This window comes from Scylla paramamosain, chromosome 32 (assembly GCF_035594125.1).
Source record: "Scylla paramamosain isolate STU-SP2022 chromosome 32, ASM3559412v1, whole genome shotgun sequence".
NCBI classification, from domain to species: domain Eukaryota; kingdom Metazoa; phylum Arthropoda; class Malacostraca; order Decapoda; family Portunidae; genus Scylla; species Scylla paramamosain.
The window spans coordinates 6051255-6068660 of record NC_087182.1 but is presented as its reverse complement, the minus strand read 5'-3'; the positions used below and the strand labels follow the sequence as shown (position 1 = coordinate 6068660).

General features: G+C 42.2%; 1 protein-coding gene and 1 long non-coding RNA gene across 5 annotated transcripts in view; both read right to left on the bottom strand.

The window, feature by feature from the left end:
• The window catches only part of LOC135089147 (uncharacterized), a 73367-nt gene that overhangs the window by 45459 nt on the left and 10502 nt on the right, over positions 1 to 17406 (bottom strand). The window lies entirely within an intron of this gene.
• The window catches only part of LOC135089145 (carbohydrate sulfotransferase 1-like), a 28335-nt gene that overhangs the window by 597 nt on the left and 10332 nt on the right, over positions 1 to 17406 (bottom strand). Inside the window, exons 1-5 of one of the 4 annotated variants that reach the window (XM_063984431.1) lie at positions 5158 to 5434; positions 3091 to 3211; positions 2006 to 2093; positions 557 to 1365; positions 56 to 114 (exon numbers count right to left, since the gene is read on the bottom strand). In XM_063984431.1, the coding sequence (XP_063840501.1) occupies positions 56 to 114; positions 557 to 1365; positions 2006 to 2093 (956 nt within the window). In that variant the 5' untranslated portion in view covers positions 3091 to 3211; positions 5158 to 5434. Of the gene's footprint in view, positions 1 to 55; positions 115 to 556; positions 1366 to 2005; positions 2094 to 3090; positions 3212 to 5157; positions 5435 to 17406 lie in introns of those variants that run through there. The other 3 variants (XM_063984430.1, XM_063984429.1, XM_063984432.1) reach the window with 3 other exon arrangements.

Below are 17406 nucleotides of genomic sequence, written 5' to 3'. Positions count from 1 at the left end.
TTCTAAATTCATAGCATGTGATGAGAAGCAATAACATTACAGTATACCAACTTACTTGACGAAGGTGTAGCGATTTGGGAAAAGGGACGCCATGGTTTCCCTTTCCTGAAGATCCTGTGTACACGACCAAAACAAAATTAATCTTTTTTTTTTTTTATGTCAGTATTGGGGTACATTCCATAACACAGTCTTGGGAGTTCAAGTGAGCCAGTCAGTGAATTCGTGTAATATTGTCTCACTATAGCAACATAAGTCAAGTGGTTTGGCATATCCCACCAATCTGTTTCACTAGAGCCCTGTATAAAGGAAGTGAGTGAGGCAGGTTATTCTATTACTGGCCGTGACTATACAATGAGCTAGTGAGAGGTCCATCTGAACCATCCACACGGAATACACTACTTTGCTAGAAATCTCAACACATCAAGGGACATAAGACTGAGGAAATCCGCTTAATGCAATGGTGGCTATAGGTTTTCTTGTTACTGACCATGACTATGAGATGAGCTAGTGAGAGGTCCATCTGAACCATCCACACGGAATACCATACTTCGCTCACCTTGTAGATTTTGACACATGCGTCCTTTTCCGTTGTGTTCCACTTGAGTTTCTCCATGGAGATCAAGGAGCCTCGGGGGTCACGCACCAGGTGGATCACTTTCACGTTGTCCATTTCCTTTCGGTTCATGAGTTCCCGGACCCACTGGAGGCGCAACCTGATGACCTTGATGATAATGAGTGGCTCCTGGCGGCAGCGGTCAATCAGGTCCTGGAGTCTCACCTGATACCAGTGCTTGTACTTCGTGAATGGGTGAATGACGCTGATGTCCGCCCTGCCCCCCACTTGCAACAATTTCTGCCTTATGTCACACCGGAAATACCTCACTAACTCTTCCGAGACGTTCTGGCTGCTTTGGTAGCCTTTTGGTAATCCTCTGATTGGCTCGAAGAAGTACATATTGTTGCCCAGAGCTGCCAGTAACAACCCAAGGAAACTCGAGCCGCTCCGCCCTACAGATGAAAGCAGCAGCACCTTTCTCTGCTTCCTGGGAGGTTCTGGTGTTCCCGTGATGCTCTCCGGCACTATCGTGGACTTCAAGGTGGTGAGAAGAGACTCAGCTTTCGCCTTCCCTCCAGTGTGGCCACTGACAGACGCGCCATCCACCTGGATTTTGACGTCTGGGTGTTTTTCATGAGTGGATGGTGCACGGGTGTTTTTGACATTTTCGACTGTTTTGTCTGCTTCCTGAGAAGAAATACTGTTCGACACCCCCCAGCGGTTCTCAGTCTTTATTGCACTTTCAGCTCTACTGTCCAGTCTTTCGTTCTCTCCCAGTTCAATTTCGTTTGCCAAGGGAAAGCGGTCCACTGAAAGAGAAACGAGATTGGTGTAAACTCCTCGCCCAGTGTTACGGCTGAGGTTCAAATGAAACTTTGTCAAGCATCAGCGTAACCATCACCACTACCACTACACAGCGCATTTCTTTTAACTTGGCATACATAAATGGCTAAGCTTCGCGTGGTCCAAGGCCAGCATCGTGAGGCAGACGGACTGGAAGAGGCCACTGAGGACTGGCTTTTACCGTATGATAAAGGTTACATAGTTTTCCTTGTAGTCTGGAAAAAAATATTGGATTTCTCATTTTCCAAAGTGCAAATCTAATACACCACAACGAAAATTTAAAGTGTGAGAACAAGTTATGAATCTTTACACAAGTTTCTTTATGTGCTCCTCTTGTTAAGACCAGACAGAGGGCTGGAGGGGCGAGTTTGGCCCGGAAACAGTTGTGCCACGTTAAAAGAAATAGTACAACACCTTCACTGTGATACTGACGTTACTGGAACATGAATCCGTTAGCAGATATACTGTACAACAGGAAAGATTTCGTCACTGTTAAGAGAGAGGAGAAGGGAGAGAAGGGGGGAAGAGAGTGGGAGTGAGGAAAACAGGAAAGGAAAGTAAGATGCTCAAGGTCAGGGAGAGATGGGAGAAGAGAAAGTTACACACCTGAATGCAGCAGGAAAGTTAGCAGCACCACCGGCAGCAGACACAAGAGGAATGACTTGTTAGCTAACCGTTTGATCAGTGTTTTCATCTGCACAGAATCAATGATGTAGAAAAGAAAAATCTTATTTACGAAAATAAAGAAAATGTGGGTCAGTTTTATACATCCACCTATCGTAGCTAACGCAGCATGCACTCACGTACGCACACGCCCGCCCGCGCACACACACACACAACACACACACACAACACACACACAAACACACACACAAACACACACAGAGAGAGAGAGAGAGAGAGAGAGAGAGAGAGAGAGAGAGAGAGAGAGAGAGAGAGAGAGAGAGAGAGAGAGAGAGAGAGAGAGAGAGAGAGAGAGAGAGAGAGAGAGAGAGAGAGAGGGAGGGAGGGAGGGAGGGAGGGAGGGAGGGAGGGAGGGAGGGAGGGAGGGAGGGAGGGAGGGAGAGAGAGAGAGAGAGAGAGAGAGAGAGAGAGAGAGAGAGAGAGAGAGAGAGAGAGAGAGAGAGAGAGAGAGAGAGAGAGAGAGAGAGAGAGAGAGAGAGAGAGAGAGAGAGAGAGAGAGAGAGAGAGAGAGAGAGAGAGAGAGAGAGAGAGAGAGAGAGAGAGAGAGAGAGAGAGAGAGAGAGAGAGAGAGAGAGAGAGAGAGAGAGAGAGAGAGAGAGAGAGAGAGAGAGAGAGAGAGAGAGAGAGAGAGAGAGAGAGAGAGAGAGAGAGAGAGAGAGAGAGAGAGAGAGAGAAGGCTATGTCGTTGTTCACAAACACAACATAGGAAAGCAAAAAATACTACATTATGGATCACATTTGTATATAACAAGAAACAAATTGAAATAATAAAAAAATAACTGTTTCGCACACACACACACACACACACACACACACACACACACACACACACACACACACACACACACACACACACACACACACACACACACACACACACACACACACACACACACACACACACACACACACACACACACACACACACTCACACCTCGCTTACCGACTTATTATGACTATAGTGACAATGATGATTGTAATAATGAAAATGGAAAAGATGGACTTACGTACAGGCAACAATTACTCTTTCAGTAAGTCAACAATGTCCTTTTATCCTTCCAAGGTCCACACAAAACTTCTCTGCAGCGACACTGACACACTAAGCTCGACTGCTCCACTCTGTCACAGCTACTTGGAAAGAGACAACCCATGTGAAATTTCATGACAATAATCTGACCTTCATACAGGATGTCCCGCGAAATAGGGTACATACATACTTCGGGATATGATAGTTCAAGTAATTCTTAATCGAAAATACTCTGTGTGTTTTGCTTTGTTTTGCGAGAAATTAACGTGTATGCTGCGGAAGTCTTTCTCCTGAGTGGACTTTGCCTCCTTCCTTTCCTCCTCGGCTCGCTAAGTACTGAAGTGGCGCCGCGCGGCATTAAGGGTTAAAGCATACATGGCAACTCACTGCAAATGTCATCCCCTTTGACAGTTGTCTTGACAGTGACAGGCCTCGTCAATTAACTGACAGCCAAAGAGCATCTTTTTGCTACGTGAACGGGAAAATGTCTATCACGTTCAGTAACATTGACTTTTCGGGCATGATATTCGTTTACGGATTCTGTGATGGGAATGCCCGGGCTGCAGCAGCAGAATACAGACGCAGGTACTCAGACAGAAGCCACCCTGACAGCAGCGTTCAACAGAGTGTGTCAGCATCTCCGTGAGAGAGGATGTTTCCCCGGTACTTGAACCCCGGTAGTTGAACGTATTGGAACAGTTCAAGATGGTATCGTCCAGATGACAATACGAAGCCCCACCATCAGTTCAGCACAAAAAGGGTTTCCTCTCGGTTGGGTGTTCCTCGCATGGCAGCTTGGCGAGCATTAAAGGAAGGCTTTCATCCATATAATTTACAAAAAAAAAAATAAATAAATAAATAAAAAATAAAAATAAAAATAAAAACCTAAAGATAATGCTTGAGAGAAGACTTAATTTCTGCCACTGGTTGCAACAACATCCACAACACTGCAGCAACATCCTTCACACCGACGAAGCGATATTCACGCGACACGGGACAGCCAACGCTCATAATGAACACCGGTGGGCACAGGAAAATCCACACAAAACAGTGGAGTGTAACTTCCAGCATCGCTTCTCTATCAGTGTCTGGTGTGGCATCGTGGAAGACATTTATTTGGACCCTACATTTTCTAAGATCGTCTCACTCGAGACATCTATCGAAATTTTGAAAGACATGCTTCCTGTGCTCCTCAGTGATGTGGCTCAAACCATCCAGCAGCAGGTGATCCTGCAACAAGACGGTGCCCCGCCACATGACAGCAGGCAGGTGAAGGAGTACCTGAATGAGCAGTTTCCTGACCGGTGGATAGGTCATGAAGGCCCACAGGAATGGCCAGCGAGATCCCCTGACCTAACACCAATGGATTTCTTCCTTTGGGGACACATGAAGTCCTTGGTGTACAAGAAGAAAGCACATTACAGAGAGAAGCTGATCCACAGCACTGAGGAAGCTGCAGAGCAGAAAAGGAACAACAGGAGCATACCGAGAAAAGTGACAACTTAAGTGATGCAACGAACATAGATAGATAGATAGATAAGTGCGAAGGCCGATATTTTGAACACTTGTTGTAAGATGAGTCACCACAATGCTGGAAACTTTGTTCTAAGCCTCGAGATAATCATTTTATATCAAGATACGTATGGTTTTCTAACACACACACACACACACACACACACACACACACACACACACACACACACACACACACACACACACACACACATAAAGGGACAAAATTCACGGAACATAGCACAGTTTGACATCACACAGAAAGAATATCGAATAATCTAAAATTATATTTAAAGGAGCGATCCCAGGAGGGTGGAAGGGAGGAAGGCGGAGGCCCACCCAGGCGAGCGGCGGCCGCACCACACAACTTACACCTTAATTTCTCGCAAAACAAAACAAAACACTACATATGTGCATAGAATATTTTTGACTTCGAATTACTTGAACTATCAAATCCCGAGGTAGGTACCTTGACCTGCGGGACACCCTGTATGAATGCCACTCCGTAACTCCTTGGCAGGACTTTCCCCCTCACCTTAGCTCCCACAGGCAGCCCACGTCGCAATGCAGGGGAGTTTTACGAGATTTCCATGTAAAATTTATAGCAACAAGTAGATCCTGAGTGGCTATGCTTGGCGCCACGTGTTCCGGAGCGGGGAGATGCGACGCGGTGGCTGGACAATGCACGACTGGCGGCAGGGTGAAGTTAAGACAGCCTTGGATTGGTGTCTGGAGCGTGTGAGAGCCGATGAGGAGAGAACGTAGCGTGGAGCGTATGACACGGCAGTTCACCACAAACTAACGGAGATCTTCCATTAATGTGGCTCACACCTGACTCCTCCCACCCACTCACCCACCCACTCCACTCCCCATCATCACTCGCTTCTTCTTCCTCCTCCTCCTCCACCTCCTCCTATTTCCTCCACTTCCTCTTCCTTGCTTACTCTGTATACTATGTTTTGTTATTTTCTTTATTCCTGTGTCTTCGTATTCGTATTCTTTACTTTCTTCTTTCTCTTTCTCTACTTCCTCCTTTCTTGCTTACTCCTTTTACTACATCTTGTTCTTTTCCTTTTTCGCTTTATTTTATATTTCTTGTGTCTTTATATTCGCATTCCGGAGTGTTTTCCTCCCCCTCCTCTTCCTCTACACTTTCTCAATCATCTCTTCCCTCCACACTTTTATTCTTTTTTTCCTTTTACTATATTTTGTTCATTCTTCTCATTCTATTGAAGCTTTCCCATATCTTCATTAAATAAATCTTCATCCTCTTTCTTCTCGACGTCCTCCTCTTCCTCCTTTCCTTTCCTGCATGTCCTCGCTTTCATCATTCGGTATTTCCTTTCATTTCACCTTCCCTTGTCTTCTTCGCATTCCCAATTATTCTCCTCTTCTTCCACCTCCACTTTCACCTCACTATGCCTCATTTTTCATTTTCTTCACCTTCCCTTTCCTTTCTACTGCAATCTCCACGTGGTTTTCTCCATATTCTTCAAGTATTCTGAGTTTTCTACATCTCTCTCCCTCAAATTTAGCTACCTTGCATCTCTGACTTTATAATAGACAGGGTAGTTTTGTCTCAAGAGTAAGAAAATCCTGTGTAGCTTGTTCTTCCTTTGTTTTCCTCAGTGTTCCATCACCGCCACCGCCTCACCGTTCGTTCCCACCGCCCTTCGAACTCTCAAACTTCCACACACGCCACAGGAATCCGACTCCACATTGAAAACACTAAACAAATCTCCTAGGGGAAGCTTACTAAGGGGGAAAATAGGAGGTAAGGTAACAAGGAAAGAGGGAAACTTGTCTGTTGGCATGAAGGGAAAGTTTGACGTCTGAGATGAAAGACAAGTTAGGGTGACGATTATTACAAATTTCCTTTCTTCTTTTACGTTAGTTTCCCCTTCCTTCAGTCATTTCCTCCCTCGCCTCCCGTTTTCTTCACCGCCGGAGTCTAACGCTTGTTGAGGAAGCAGTCAACTTGGGAAATTATAGCAAAGTTGCTTTCCGGCACACGTGACTACAGCGGTACTCTCTCTCTCTCTCTCTCTCTCTCTCTCTCTCTCTCTCTCTCTCTCTCTCTCTCTGTTTCCTTCCTTCCTTCCGTCTTTCTTTCATTCCTTCATTCCCTTCTTTCCTTTCCTTCTATCCATCCTTAATTCATTCCTTTCCTTTTTTTCCTACATTCCACTCAACGTTTCCCTGCTCTCTGCTTTCTTTCCCTCTTTCATTCCTTCCTTTCCTTCCATCCTTCCATCATTTCTTCCTTTTTCCCTCTATCTTTCCATTCCTTTCCTTTTTATACCTACATCCCACTCTCCGTTTCTCTTCTTCCCTGCTTTCTTCCCTTCCCTCATTCCTTCCTTTCCTTCCATCCTTCCATTATTCCTTCCTTTCCTTGTATCCTTCCCTCATTTTCTGCCTACATCCTGCTCTCCACTCTCCCAGCTTCTCACTCCTTTCCTCCTCTCCTTCCCTCCTCCTCTCACACCCTTAGCTGGAGGCCATTAGGGAGGGATTAAGGCTTCTGATCTTCGCTGAGTTAGTGACAACCTCATCAGGAGGGCGAATATTGGGTGCCGCCAAATGTCATTATCGCCGCTAAGAGCCTTCTCAACTGCCCGTCTCCTTGCCGTCACGCTGGGCTGGCCTGCTGCATCACTCACAGCAGCAGGCTTGTTTGGTTTTGTCGTCTGTTATTGGGTTGATCTGGGTTGGGTTGGGTTGGGTTGGGTTGATCTGGGTTGGGTTGGGTTGGGTTGGGTTGGGTTGGGTTGGGTTGATCTGGGTTGGGTTGGGTCGGGTTGGGTTAGGTTGGTATAGTTTGGTTAAGCTGGTGTTAGGTCAGGGTTGGCATTAAACCCCCCACCCAAAAATAAATAAATAAATAAATAAATAAATAAATAAATACAAATAAAAAACAATAAAAAACAGTAAGTTTTTTTATTTTATTTTATTTATTTATTTATTTATTATTATTATTTTTTTTTTTATTTATTTTTTTTTTACATTATGAAAATTCAGTTTTATATCACATTGACAGATAAGGTGTATATATGTACATATTCATCAAAAATGTAAAAGCAGTCAAGCATGACCCGTTCATTTCCTGTGCAGCACAAGTTAACACAGGCTTTGTCCAACCGCACCAGCCTGCATCAGCATGACCTCAACAAGTGTCTGTCCTTCAGGTAACACTTCAGACCTTTTGCTTCACTGTAGATTATTCTTTAATTGCTTATTTAAACTGACTCACATATAAATATAAGGAATAAATAAAGAAAAAAGTAAAACCCCCCAAAAATAAAACCCAGCATAAAATACAACAAAACCCTCAAGAAGCACAATAAAATCACCAAATAACACAATAAAAAAAAAAAAGCACAATAAACCCACCATTTTTTTTTTTAACCCGTGTTTTTCCAGCCCTGCGTCAGATTATAGCAGTTCCATTTCCTGAAGCATAATCCATCATAAGTTTGAACAGGTTAACTTGATTAAGTTTTTAGTGTCCTTGTCATCATTCATCACAGATTACGTTAGGTCAGATTAGGTCTTATTGTTGTTGGTATAATTACGTTACGTTATAAACTATTTACCTATTCATTACCTTCTCACACTACTTCTGTTTATTATATTTCCTATTATAAATCAATACCTAAACATATCTCTGAACCTAACTTATCCTAACCCAACCAAACACAACCCAGCCCAACCCAACCTAACTACACCTAACCCAACCTAAGAATTCATTAGACTGTTCGACTTACCATAAACCTGATGACAGACAGCCAATAAATGTCCTGCCTTTGTACTTCCTTTGTGTTTCTTTACCCTTCTAACCACAAGTTTATCATGTTTGCCATTATCAACTTTACTAATACTCACATCGTACCTTAATTCACTATATTTGACATGCGATGCTTCTTTCATTACCTTAAATTGTTCCGTATCCCATTACAATATTATACCACTAGTAATATTTGTAGAATTAACAGAGTAATATTCTGAACAAACTTCACTTCTCGAGGGAGTTTCATTATATAATTCTTTGTCTTCCTGCATGTCCGTCTGTCTATCTGCCTGTCCTCTGTCCATCTCTGTCCGTCCCTTTTTCTCTCAGACTCGCATTCTTCAACTCCTTAGTCTCTCATTAGCTCTCTTTTCAAATGCCACTGGGATTATTAGCCTGGTTTTCGTGGCATTTTCTCCCACTGAGGCAGAAACCTCATTATTACTAGAATCACAAAAACAACCTTGAAAACCCAGATATCTTCCAGTAGACCTTGTTAAGTTAGAGATTAGACTGTGGAACGTTTGAGGACACACACACACACACACACATACACCCACCCACCCACCCACTTACACGCGCGCACACACACACACACACACACACACACACACACACACACACACACACATTCTCAGCCTTCGTGGTACATAAAACATTAACCCAACAAACAGAGGTGAAAGACTCAAACTAGCAGGCGTTCTTCACTGAGGCGGAGGGAACCAGAGCAGGGAATGAAAGCGGTGGAGAGAAGGGGGAGAGAAAGAGCGGAAACGTGAGGCAAAGAAATGTTAGGAAGGGAAATTTTATTAAAGGGGATGGAGGGGATGGCGATGAAAGATGAAAACGCCGAATGAATGAGCGAATGAATGGAAAAGTAGGAGAGAGAGAGAGAGAGAGAGAGAGAGAGAGAGAGAGAGAGAGAGAGAGAGAGAGAGAGAGAGAGAGAGAGAGAGAGAGAGAGAGAGAGAGAGAGAGAGAGAATTAACGTGTTTTTAGGTAGGTTTAAAATATTGAATCGAAAGTAAAAATAGCTGAAATAGAATGAAGATAACCATATTTCCAGTTATATAACGAACGGTCTAATTATTTTGAAACAGTATAATGGATCTTTTTATTCTTTTCCTCTTTTAAATTACGTTTTTCCTTCTTCCCACAGACAGCTGAATCGTAACCCAACTTCACTCACTTCAAACGTTTTCAAGAGAGAGATTTCAGTTCATGTAATTCTGGATCTGTTTATATAATGGGTCTTTTTAGTCTTTCCCCTTTTAAATGACTGTTTTTCCTTCTTCACACAGACAGCTGAATCGTAACCTAACTTCACTCACTTCAAACGTTTTCAAGAGAGAGATTTCAGTTCATGTAATTCTGGATCTGTTTATATAATGGGTCTTTTTAGTCTTTCCCCTTTTGAATGACTGTTTTTCCTTCTTCACACAGACACCTGAATCGTAACCCAACTTCACTCACTTCAAACGTTTTCAAGAGAGAGATTTCAGTTCATCTAATTCTGGATCTGCTTTCGGTCTCTCTTCTTTAGGGACAGCCACCTTCAATGGACCTTTTTTTTCCATATTGCGTTGCCCTTGACCACAGCCCCTCTTACGTAATAGAAACCCTTGGCTAGTCTATCGCAAAGACTCCTATCCTACGCACACTCACTCACCTTGTAAAGTAATTCTGCGTCTATTCATTCTCACCCTAATTCTGTCCACCTTAGTGATGCAAGAGTCAATCAACTTTACTTCACTTTTTCGTTCTCTTTTACAAATCAACACGAACTCCCTACCTGTTAGTTTCTCACCTATTATAACTTTATGAATGGAATGGACTCAGTGATCAGGTTGTTAGTGTTGAGTCATTAGGGTGCTTTAAAAGATTAGACAAATTTATGGATGGTGATGGTAAGAGGAAATAGTTTCGTACAGGGACTGCCACATGCACGTCTGATGGATTCTTGCAGCTTCCCTTATTCTCTTCTGTTCTTACCCCAGTTCTCTCCAGCTAAGCTATACAAGAGTCAATCAGTACCTTTACTCTTTCATTCCTTTAGCAAATTAATTCTGGAACTCCCTACCTGTTTGTTTCTCACCTATCTTAACGTTCTATTTATTCTTATCCCAGTTCTCTTCAAATCAGCCACGCAACGCAAGAGTCATTCACTACCTTCACTCTTTCATCCCTTCAGCAAATCAACTCTGGATCTCCCTACGTGTCTATTTTTTCTCCCTCTCTTATATTCCCATGCACTCAGGACTTAGGCCAACTCCAGTCTTTTAGTAAGCTCCCGAATCAAATGCTCCCCATGTTGGTAAGCGCTTGAACGAATAGGAAATATGCAATACATAGATTAATTTAATGTCTTGAACGTTTTGTAGCTCCGAACCTAACTGTGGAACGGTGAGCGAATCAAGACGTAAGGTTGAGTACAAAACGGATCTTTCCTCTGTGTGTGTGTGTGTGTGTGTGTGTTAAAGATGATGACACTGAAGCAATGAACTCTACCCTGGCAACACTGACTGAGGACACTGCAAAGACGATAGGACAGAAGCTTGTTTAAACAGAGAGAGAGAGAGAGAGAGAGAGAGAGAGAGAGAGAGAGAGAGAGAGAGAGAGAGAGAGAGAGAGAGAGAGAGAGAGAGAGAGAGAGTGTGTGTGTGTGTGTGTGTGTGTGTGTGTGTAAATATTTAGAACTAACACTACATTTTTGAGAAGAGAAGGAATATGCAAATAAAGACTGAGAAAAAAATATTGAGATAAATAAGACTCGGCGATGTTTACGAAGAGAAGCAAAAAAAAAAAAAAAAAAAGGAAAGAAAGAAAAAGAAAAATACCTGACTTTAAATTTTATGAGAAGATAAGAAATATGCAAAACCAAAGACGGAAAGACGAAAGTAGGAAATACATAAGCAAATAAACTTGCCAAAGGAAGAAAGAGACTCCTAATAGATGAATGAATAAATAGATCTTAAAGGAACAAATTTTAATAAAGGAGTCACAAAAAATTACCAGTAAAAACATAACAGATTTTCCTCACGTGATAAATCGTTTTAAAATATTCCAATGTAAGACTGTACCATTAACTCAGCATAGAAGTGGCAAGATATATTAACTGAAACGTAGTATGATTGATGTAGGGTATAGAATCTTCCTACCATGCGCACCATACTACTAATTAATGTAAAAAAACAGGGAAGGTGACAAAACGGTAATTCATTTGGGTTCAGTTAACGTGTCTTCCCTCACTATCTTGTTCTTGTTTTTTTTTTTTTTTTTTCTTCTTCTTCCTTTCCTTTTTCTGTTACTATCCAAAACTTGTATGATGTTCTCTCTGTAATGCGGTTGGGTTCAGTTAACGTGGCTTTTTCTCAATATTCTGTTCTGTTTTCTTCCTACTTTCCTTTTCTACTACTATCCATAATTTACTTAATGTTCTCTCTGTAATGCAGTTGGGTTCAGTCAACGTGGCTTTTTCTCAATATCCTGTTCTGTTTTTCTTCCTCCTTTCCTATTCTCTTACTATTCAAAATTTGTATAATGTTATTTCTCCTCCTCAGATATTCCTTAGTCAGATTACCTCAATATCCTGTTGTTGTTGTTGTTGTTGTTGTTGTTGTTGTTGTTGTTGTTTTCTCTTCTTCTTTTTTCTTACTATCCAAAACTTATATACATATTTTTTTTTTCTTCTTCCATAGACGCCTTTATTCTCAAACAAGTATTCTTCAGTCAAGTTCTCTTCTCTGTCTGGTGCTTGGCTCAGGAGGAAGTGTTCTGTATTTCTCCAATACTTTTATTCTCAAGCACATATTCTTCAGTCAAGCTCCCTTTTGCTGCGTATGGGGTGTTTGCCTCAGGAGGAAATGAAGCGAGGCAAGACTCCAGGCGAGGATGATATATTGGATGTTTTGAGAGACGCAGGAAAGGTTGACCTCCACAATCTGGTCCCCAAAAGGTCTCTCCCAGCGGTTTAGTTTACCCTGGTCGCTTGGTATCTCCCTTAGGGCCACATATATCAAGCGCCGCGTCGCCCTTCTTCATATAACACGTCCTTCCTTGTCACTCTCATGCCAAACACGTCTCTTACTTCACTGGTTGCTTTCCTCACTGGGATTCAATAGTTCCTTAATACTTCTCAATTCCATTCTCCTTTCTTTCTTTCTCTTGCATCAGTCTGACTTCCTTAACTTCTCTCAGTTTCACTCTGCGCGTTTTTGTCATCGGTCATTTCCTGTGGGTTCAGTTTTCTTTACTCAATCTCAATAAATATCAAGCTCATTCTATTGATTTCTGCACTGGGCGGTGTAATGTAACGAAACCCCATCTGAGCACACACCACATGACAGGTGAAAGCGGGAACTGAGAACCACACACACAAAATAACTAAAGGTAAAGAAGGAAAGCATACGGATAAATAACAAGGAAAAACATCCACCACGTAAAGGGGAGGGAGTATTAAATGTGCATCCATCCTGCTCTCACTCACACACCGCACGCCTCGCGGGCTGTGTGGAATAAAACCGTGAGAAGGAAGGGAAGCGCCACAGGTGGAAGTATAAAAACGTACAGTTTCATGCCCAACTAAACCAGGCTTTTCATTTCTGTTTTTGTAATCCTTGTACAGAGAGCCTCCTTTGAATGTAAAAATGGTTAATGGGTATAAAGGAGTGAGTGAGTGACTCACTCACTCACTCACTCACTCACTCACTGAATAAATAAATTAATTAATTAATAAGTTAATTGTTTAATTAATTAATGGGTAAGTGAGAAACTGACTACGTAGGTGAATGAATGAATGAATGAATGAGTGGATAGATAAATGAGCGAATAAGTAGGTAAATAAATGATGGAACAAACGAATCTTAATCTTAAAGAAAGAATGAGTGAAAAGAAACACCAAACACAGTGAGCCAAGAAGCATCATCTGGCGTGAAGAGAAAACGAAAACTGAAACCTTCCTGCACACATTCCAGGGACACCAGCAGGAGTGAAGGCAAAGAGGACGCGAGAAGCAAACCGAGACAGAGACAGAGATGCACTTCCCTTTACTCTACATGCACTGTGTTGAGGCAAAGACGATCCGCGTGCTGGGTGTGGATTAAGATTGAATGAAGAATGGATTGCTAAAGCTTGGAACTTTTTTTTTTCTTTCTTTCTTTCCAGGTAGCTACGAGTGTTTGATTGATTCTCTCCATTTGAGAACTGCACGGTACAGTCAGGTATTTTTTTTCACCTTTCTGCACTTCTATATTTCTTTTCCAACGTGGATTTCGCTTCGTTGAATAAATGTAGAAAAAATAAAAGGAAGAAAAGCAAAGTATGTTTTTTTTTTTATATATATATATAAGGACAAGAGAACTCAGAGGAAGAGTAAACAGCAACAGACCTCTTGTCCCTTAACGACACTCGGCCTGAGAGCTTGTCACGTGTTAGTTATCCCTTCACTCCTTAACAATTTCTCTTCCCATACAACTGTTTTTTTGCACACAGTCTTCACTAAATGGCTCTGCAGAAAAGGCTCAGAAAAGACAAAAATTACCTTGTACTCTTTTCTTTTCAGTGTCCATGCAAACCAATTTCGTTTACGGTGTTTTGAATACTGATGAAGAATGAGTGTGTGTGTGTGTGTGTGTGTGTGTGTGTGTGTGTGTGTGTGTGTGTGTGTGTGTGTGTGTGTGTGTGTGTGTGTGTGTGTGTGTGTGTGTGTGTGTGTGTGTGTGTGTGTGTGTGTGTGTGTGTGTGTGTGTGTGTGTGTGTGTGTGTGTGTGTGTGTGTGTTCACCTAGCCTTGACCTGAGCTGAGACGAAGACGAAGGCGAGGCAAAAAGGTAAAAATACACCTTCGGAAGGGAGCGACGACCCCGTGTCACGTATCCGGACCAGATCTGTCCCTGTCTCTATTTCAGTTTTCCATTTTCTCTCCTGTCTGGTCGCTTTCTCTCCGTGTGTGTGTGTGTGTGTGTGTGTGTGTGTGTGTGTGTGTGTGTGTGTGTGTGTGTGTGTGTGTGTGTGTGTGTGTGTGTGTGTGTGTGTGTGTGTGTGTGTGTGTGTGTGTGTGTGTGTGTGTGTCTTTCCCTTTCCTTGGTGCTTCGTGCGCACATTTTAAATCACGAGATTGCATTCCTCTCTCTCTCTCTCTCTCTCTCTCTCTCTCTCTCTCTCTCTCTCTCTCTCTCTCTCTCTCTCTCTCTCTCTCTCTCTCTCTCTCCCCCCACCCCCCACAATTACAAGGATATCTCCATCACCACCCCGCCCTCATATCAGAACCACTATTCGCTCAGATATTCCGCTACGTGTGACCTGAAGGGAGACGAGAGGGATCAGAAAAAAATAAAAATAAATAAAAAGAAAATAAAAAAAGAAAACTGGCAAAGAAAATTAAAAAAAAAATCTTAGTCAAAGCGAAAAGGCCATCACTGGAGCCCTGAATATTGGACGTCTAATGGGAAGGAGTTATACCGGGGAGTCAAAAATACGAGAGATAGAGAAAAGAAAAAAAAATGGAGATAGAAACGAAATGGAAATGAAAGGAAAAAAGAGGCGACACACACACACACACACACACACACACACACACACACACACACACACACACACACACAGGGGGGAAAAGGAAGGAAGGATGGAAGGATGGAAGGAAGGAAAGATAAAAGGGATGGGAAAGCAAACTGGTATCTATGTAAACACTTTCCCAAGCAGATAAATGAAGGAATGGAGAAAGGATGATAATTTTTTGGGGAAAGGATGAAAAGAATTAATCAGTTAGTGAGGCAATCAATTTGAAAGGCGGAAATTTGCCTATGTTCGTCTGTCTGTCTGTCTGTCTGTCTGTCTGTTTCAGTTGGCCGCGTGTGTGTGTGTGTGTGTGTGTGTGTGTGTGTGTGTGTGTGTGTGTGTGTGTGTGTGTGTGTATGATTCTCTCAGTCCCTCAGTCTTCTCTCTCTCTCTCTCTCTCTCTCTCTCTCTCTCTCTCTCTCTCTCTCTCTCTCTCTCTCTCTCTCTCTCTTCCCCGCCCCTTGCTATCGACATGTAAAAAACTCCCTTCCGCTGTGTCTTTTATCCTTCCCTTATTCTTTTTTTGCCTCCGTTTCCGCCCCTTTCCTCTGCCTCCCATTCCACAGTGTCTGCGTCCCTCCTCTAAAATCGATCTCCAAGGTTCATCTGTCTTCCATTCCTCACTTCTGGAATGGGAAGGAGGGGTGGAAGTTCACGTATTTCCAGCACTCCTTGGCCACTGCTTCAGCCTGGAATGTCCGTCACCATCACCACCTCCACGACAGGATATAAAAATTTTATGATGGGTTTATTTGAAAAGTCACGAGCCCTTCTCTCTCTCTCTCTCTCTCTCTCTCTCTCTCTCTCTCTCTCTCTCTCTCTCTCTCTCTCTCTCTCTCTCTCTCTCTCTCTCTCTCTCACTGTAGTATGAATGGCATTGAAAAGGAGAAAAAAAGGTTTGAATACTTGGCAATTAGTGACGTGCTGATTGCAAACCTTGTATTTTATATCAGTGCTATTTTCAACGAATTCCTGGTGCTTGTTACTGAAGCGTCCATACACTTGATAAAAACACACACGTGGGACCTCGACTGATCCCCACGTGGCTTTTGAAGGAAGCTATATAAGGATAAATACATAAAAACAGACTCAAGCACAGAATTTAACAGTCCCACTGCGATAAGCAACAATTCACAGCTCTAAAATTAATGTACGAAATCTTTATAAACAACAGCGCGAAAGAAAGGGATGATGTACCAGATAGCAGTGAATGGTTAAAGACTAAAGAATGAAGCACAGCATTCACACACATCACACAAATTTTAGACACGAGAACTAATCATATTTGTGTCCTCTGAAAGAATCAATAGGAGAAGAAACATTTAAAATTGAAATACAAACAGAAGCACAGAATCAAGCACAGCATCCACACACATCACAAGTATTATAGCCACGGGAACTGCAGTACTCATCCCTGTGGCCTCTGAAAGAATCCATAGAAGAAACATTTAAAACTGAAATACAAACAGAAGCACAGACTCAAGCACAGCATCCACACACATCACACGTATTTTGGACACAACTAGTATTCCTTACGAAACGAGACGGAAGCTTTTAAATTTGCATTCCTTAGAGAGGCATATGTTAAGAGGGGACCAGACAGAAGTACATAAGTGATATAGAGGACATAACATGGGGGACGTAAGCAAAATTATCAGAATCAGTAATCAGGATAGAACAAGAAATAATGGGTTCAAGCTTGAGAAATTTAGGTTCAAGAAAGAATAGGAGGGAATTCGTTATCAAATAGAGTGTTAGATGAACAGAATGGACTCAGTAATGTAATCAGGTTGTTGGTGGAGAGTCATTATGGAGCTTTAAAAGAAGATTAGAAAAAATTATGGATGGGATGATAGGTGGAAATAGATAGGCATATTACATAAAGGGACTGCCGCGTGTAGGCCTGATGGCTTCTTGCACCCTCCCTTATTTTCTTATGATCTTATCTGTGTGGCTTTTGAAAGACTCCATAAGAGGAAACATTTAAGAACACAGACTGAATACCAAACTGAACCACAGAATCAAAAACAATCAACACGTATTTTGGAAGCACCACCATCACCACCATCACCACCATCACCATCGCCGTCACACGTGCCTCCACCACAAGCCAGTAACCACCACCTGCCTGCCTGCGCTCCTTCCTTCCCTCGTTACTGCAGCCATAACAACCACCCGGCATATCTATCAGGTCTTATCTTCAACATCAGAGCATTCAGCATTACTCTGCGTGCACGGATCGCCTCTTAGTCACTCCAGGACTCACGCTGCAAGCATTAACAGATCATATGGTCTTATTTCAAGGTCACTTTATCGTCAAGAATGTTTTATATATATATATATATATATATATATATATATATATATATATATATATATATATATATATATATATATATATATATATATATATATATATATATATATATATATATATATA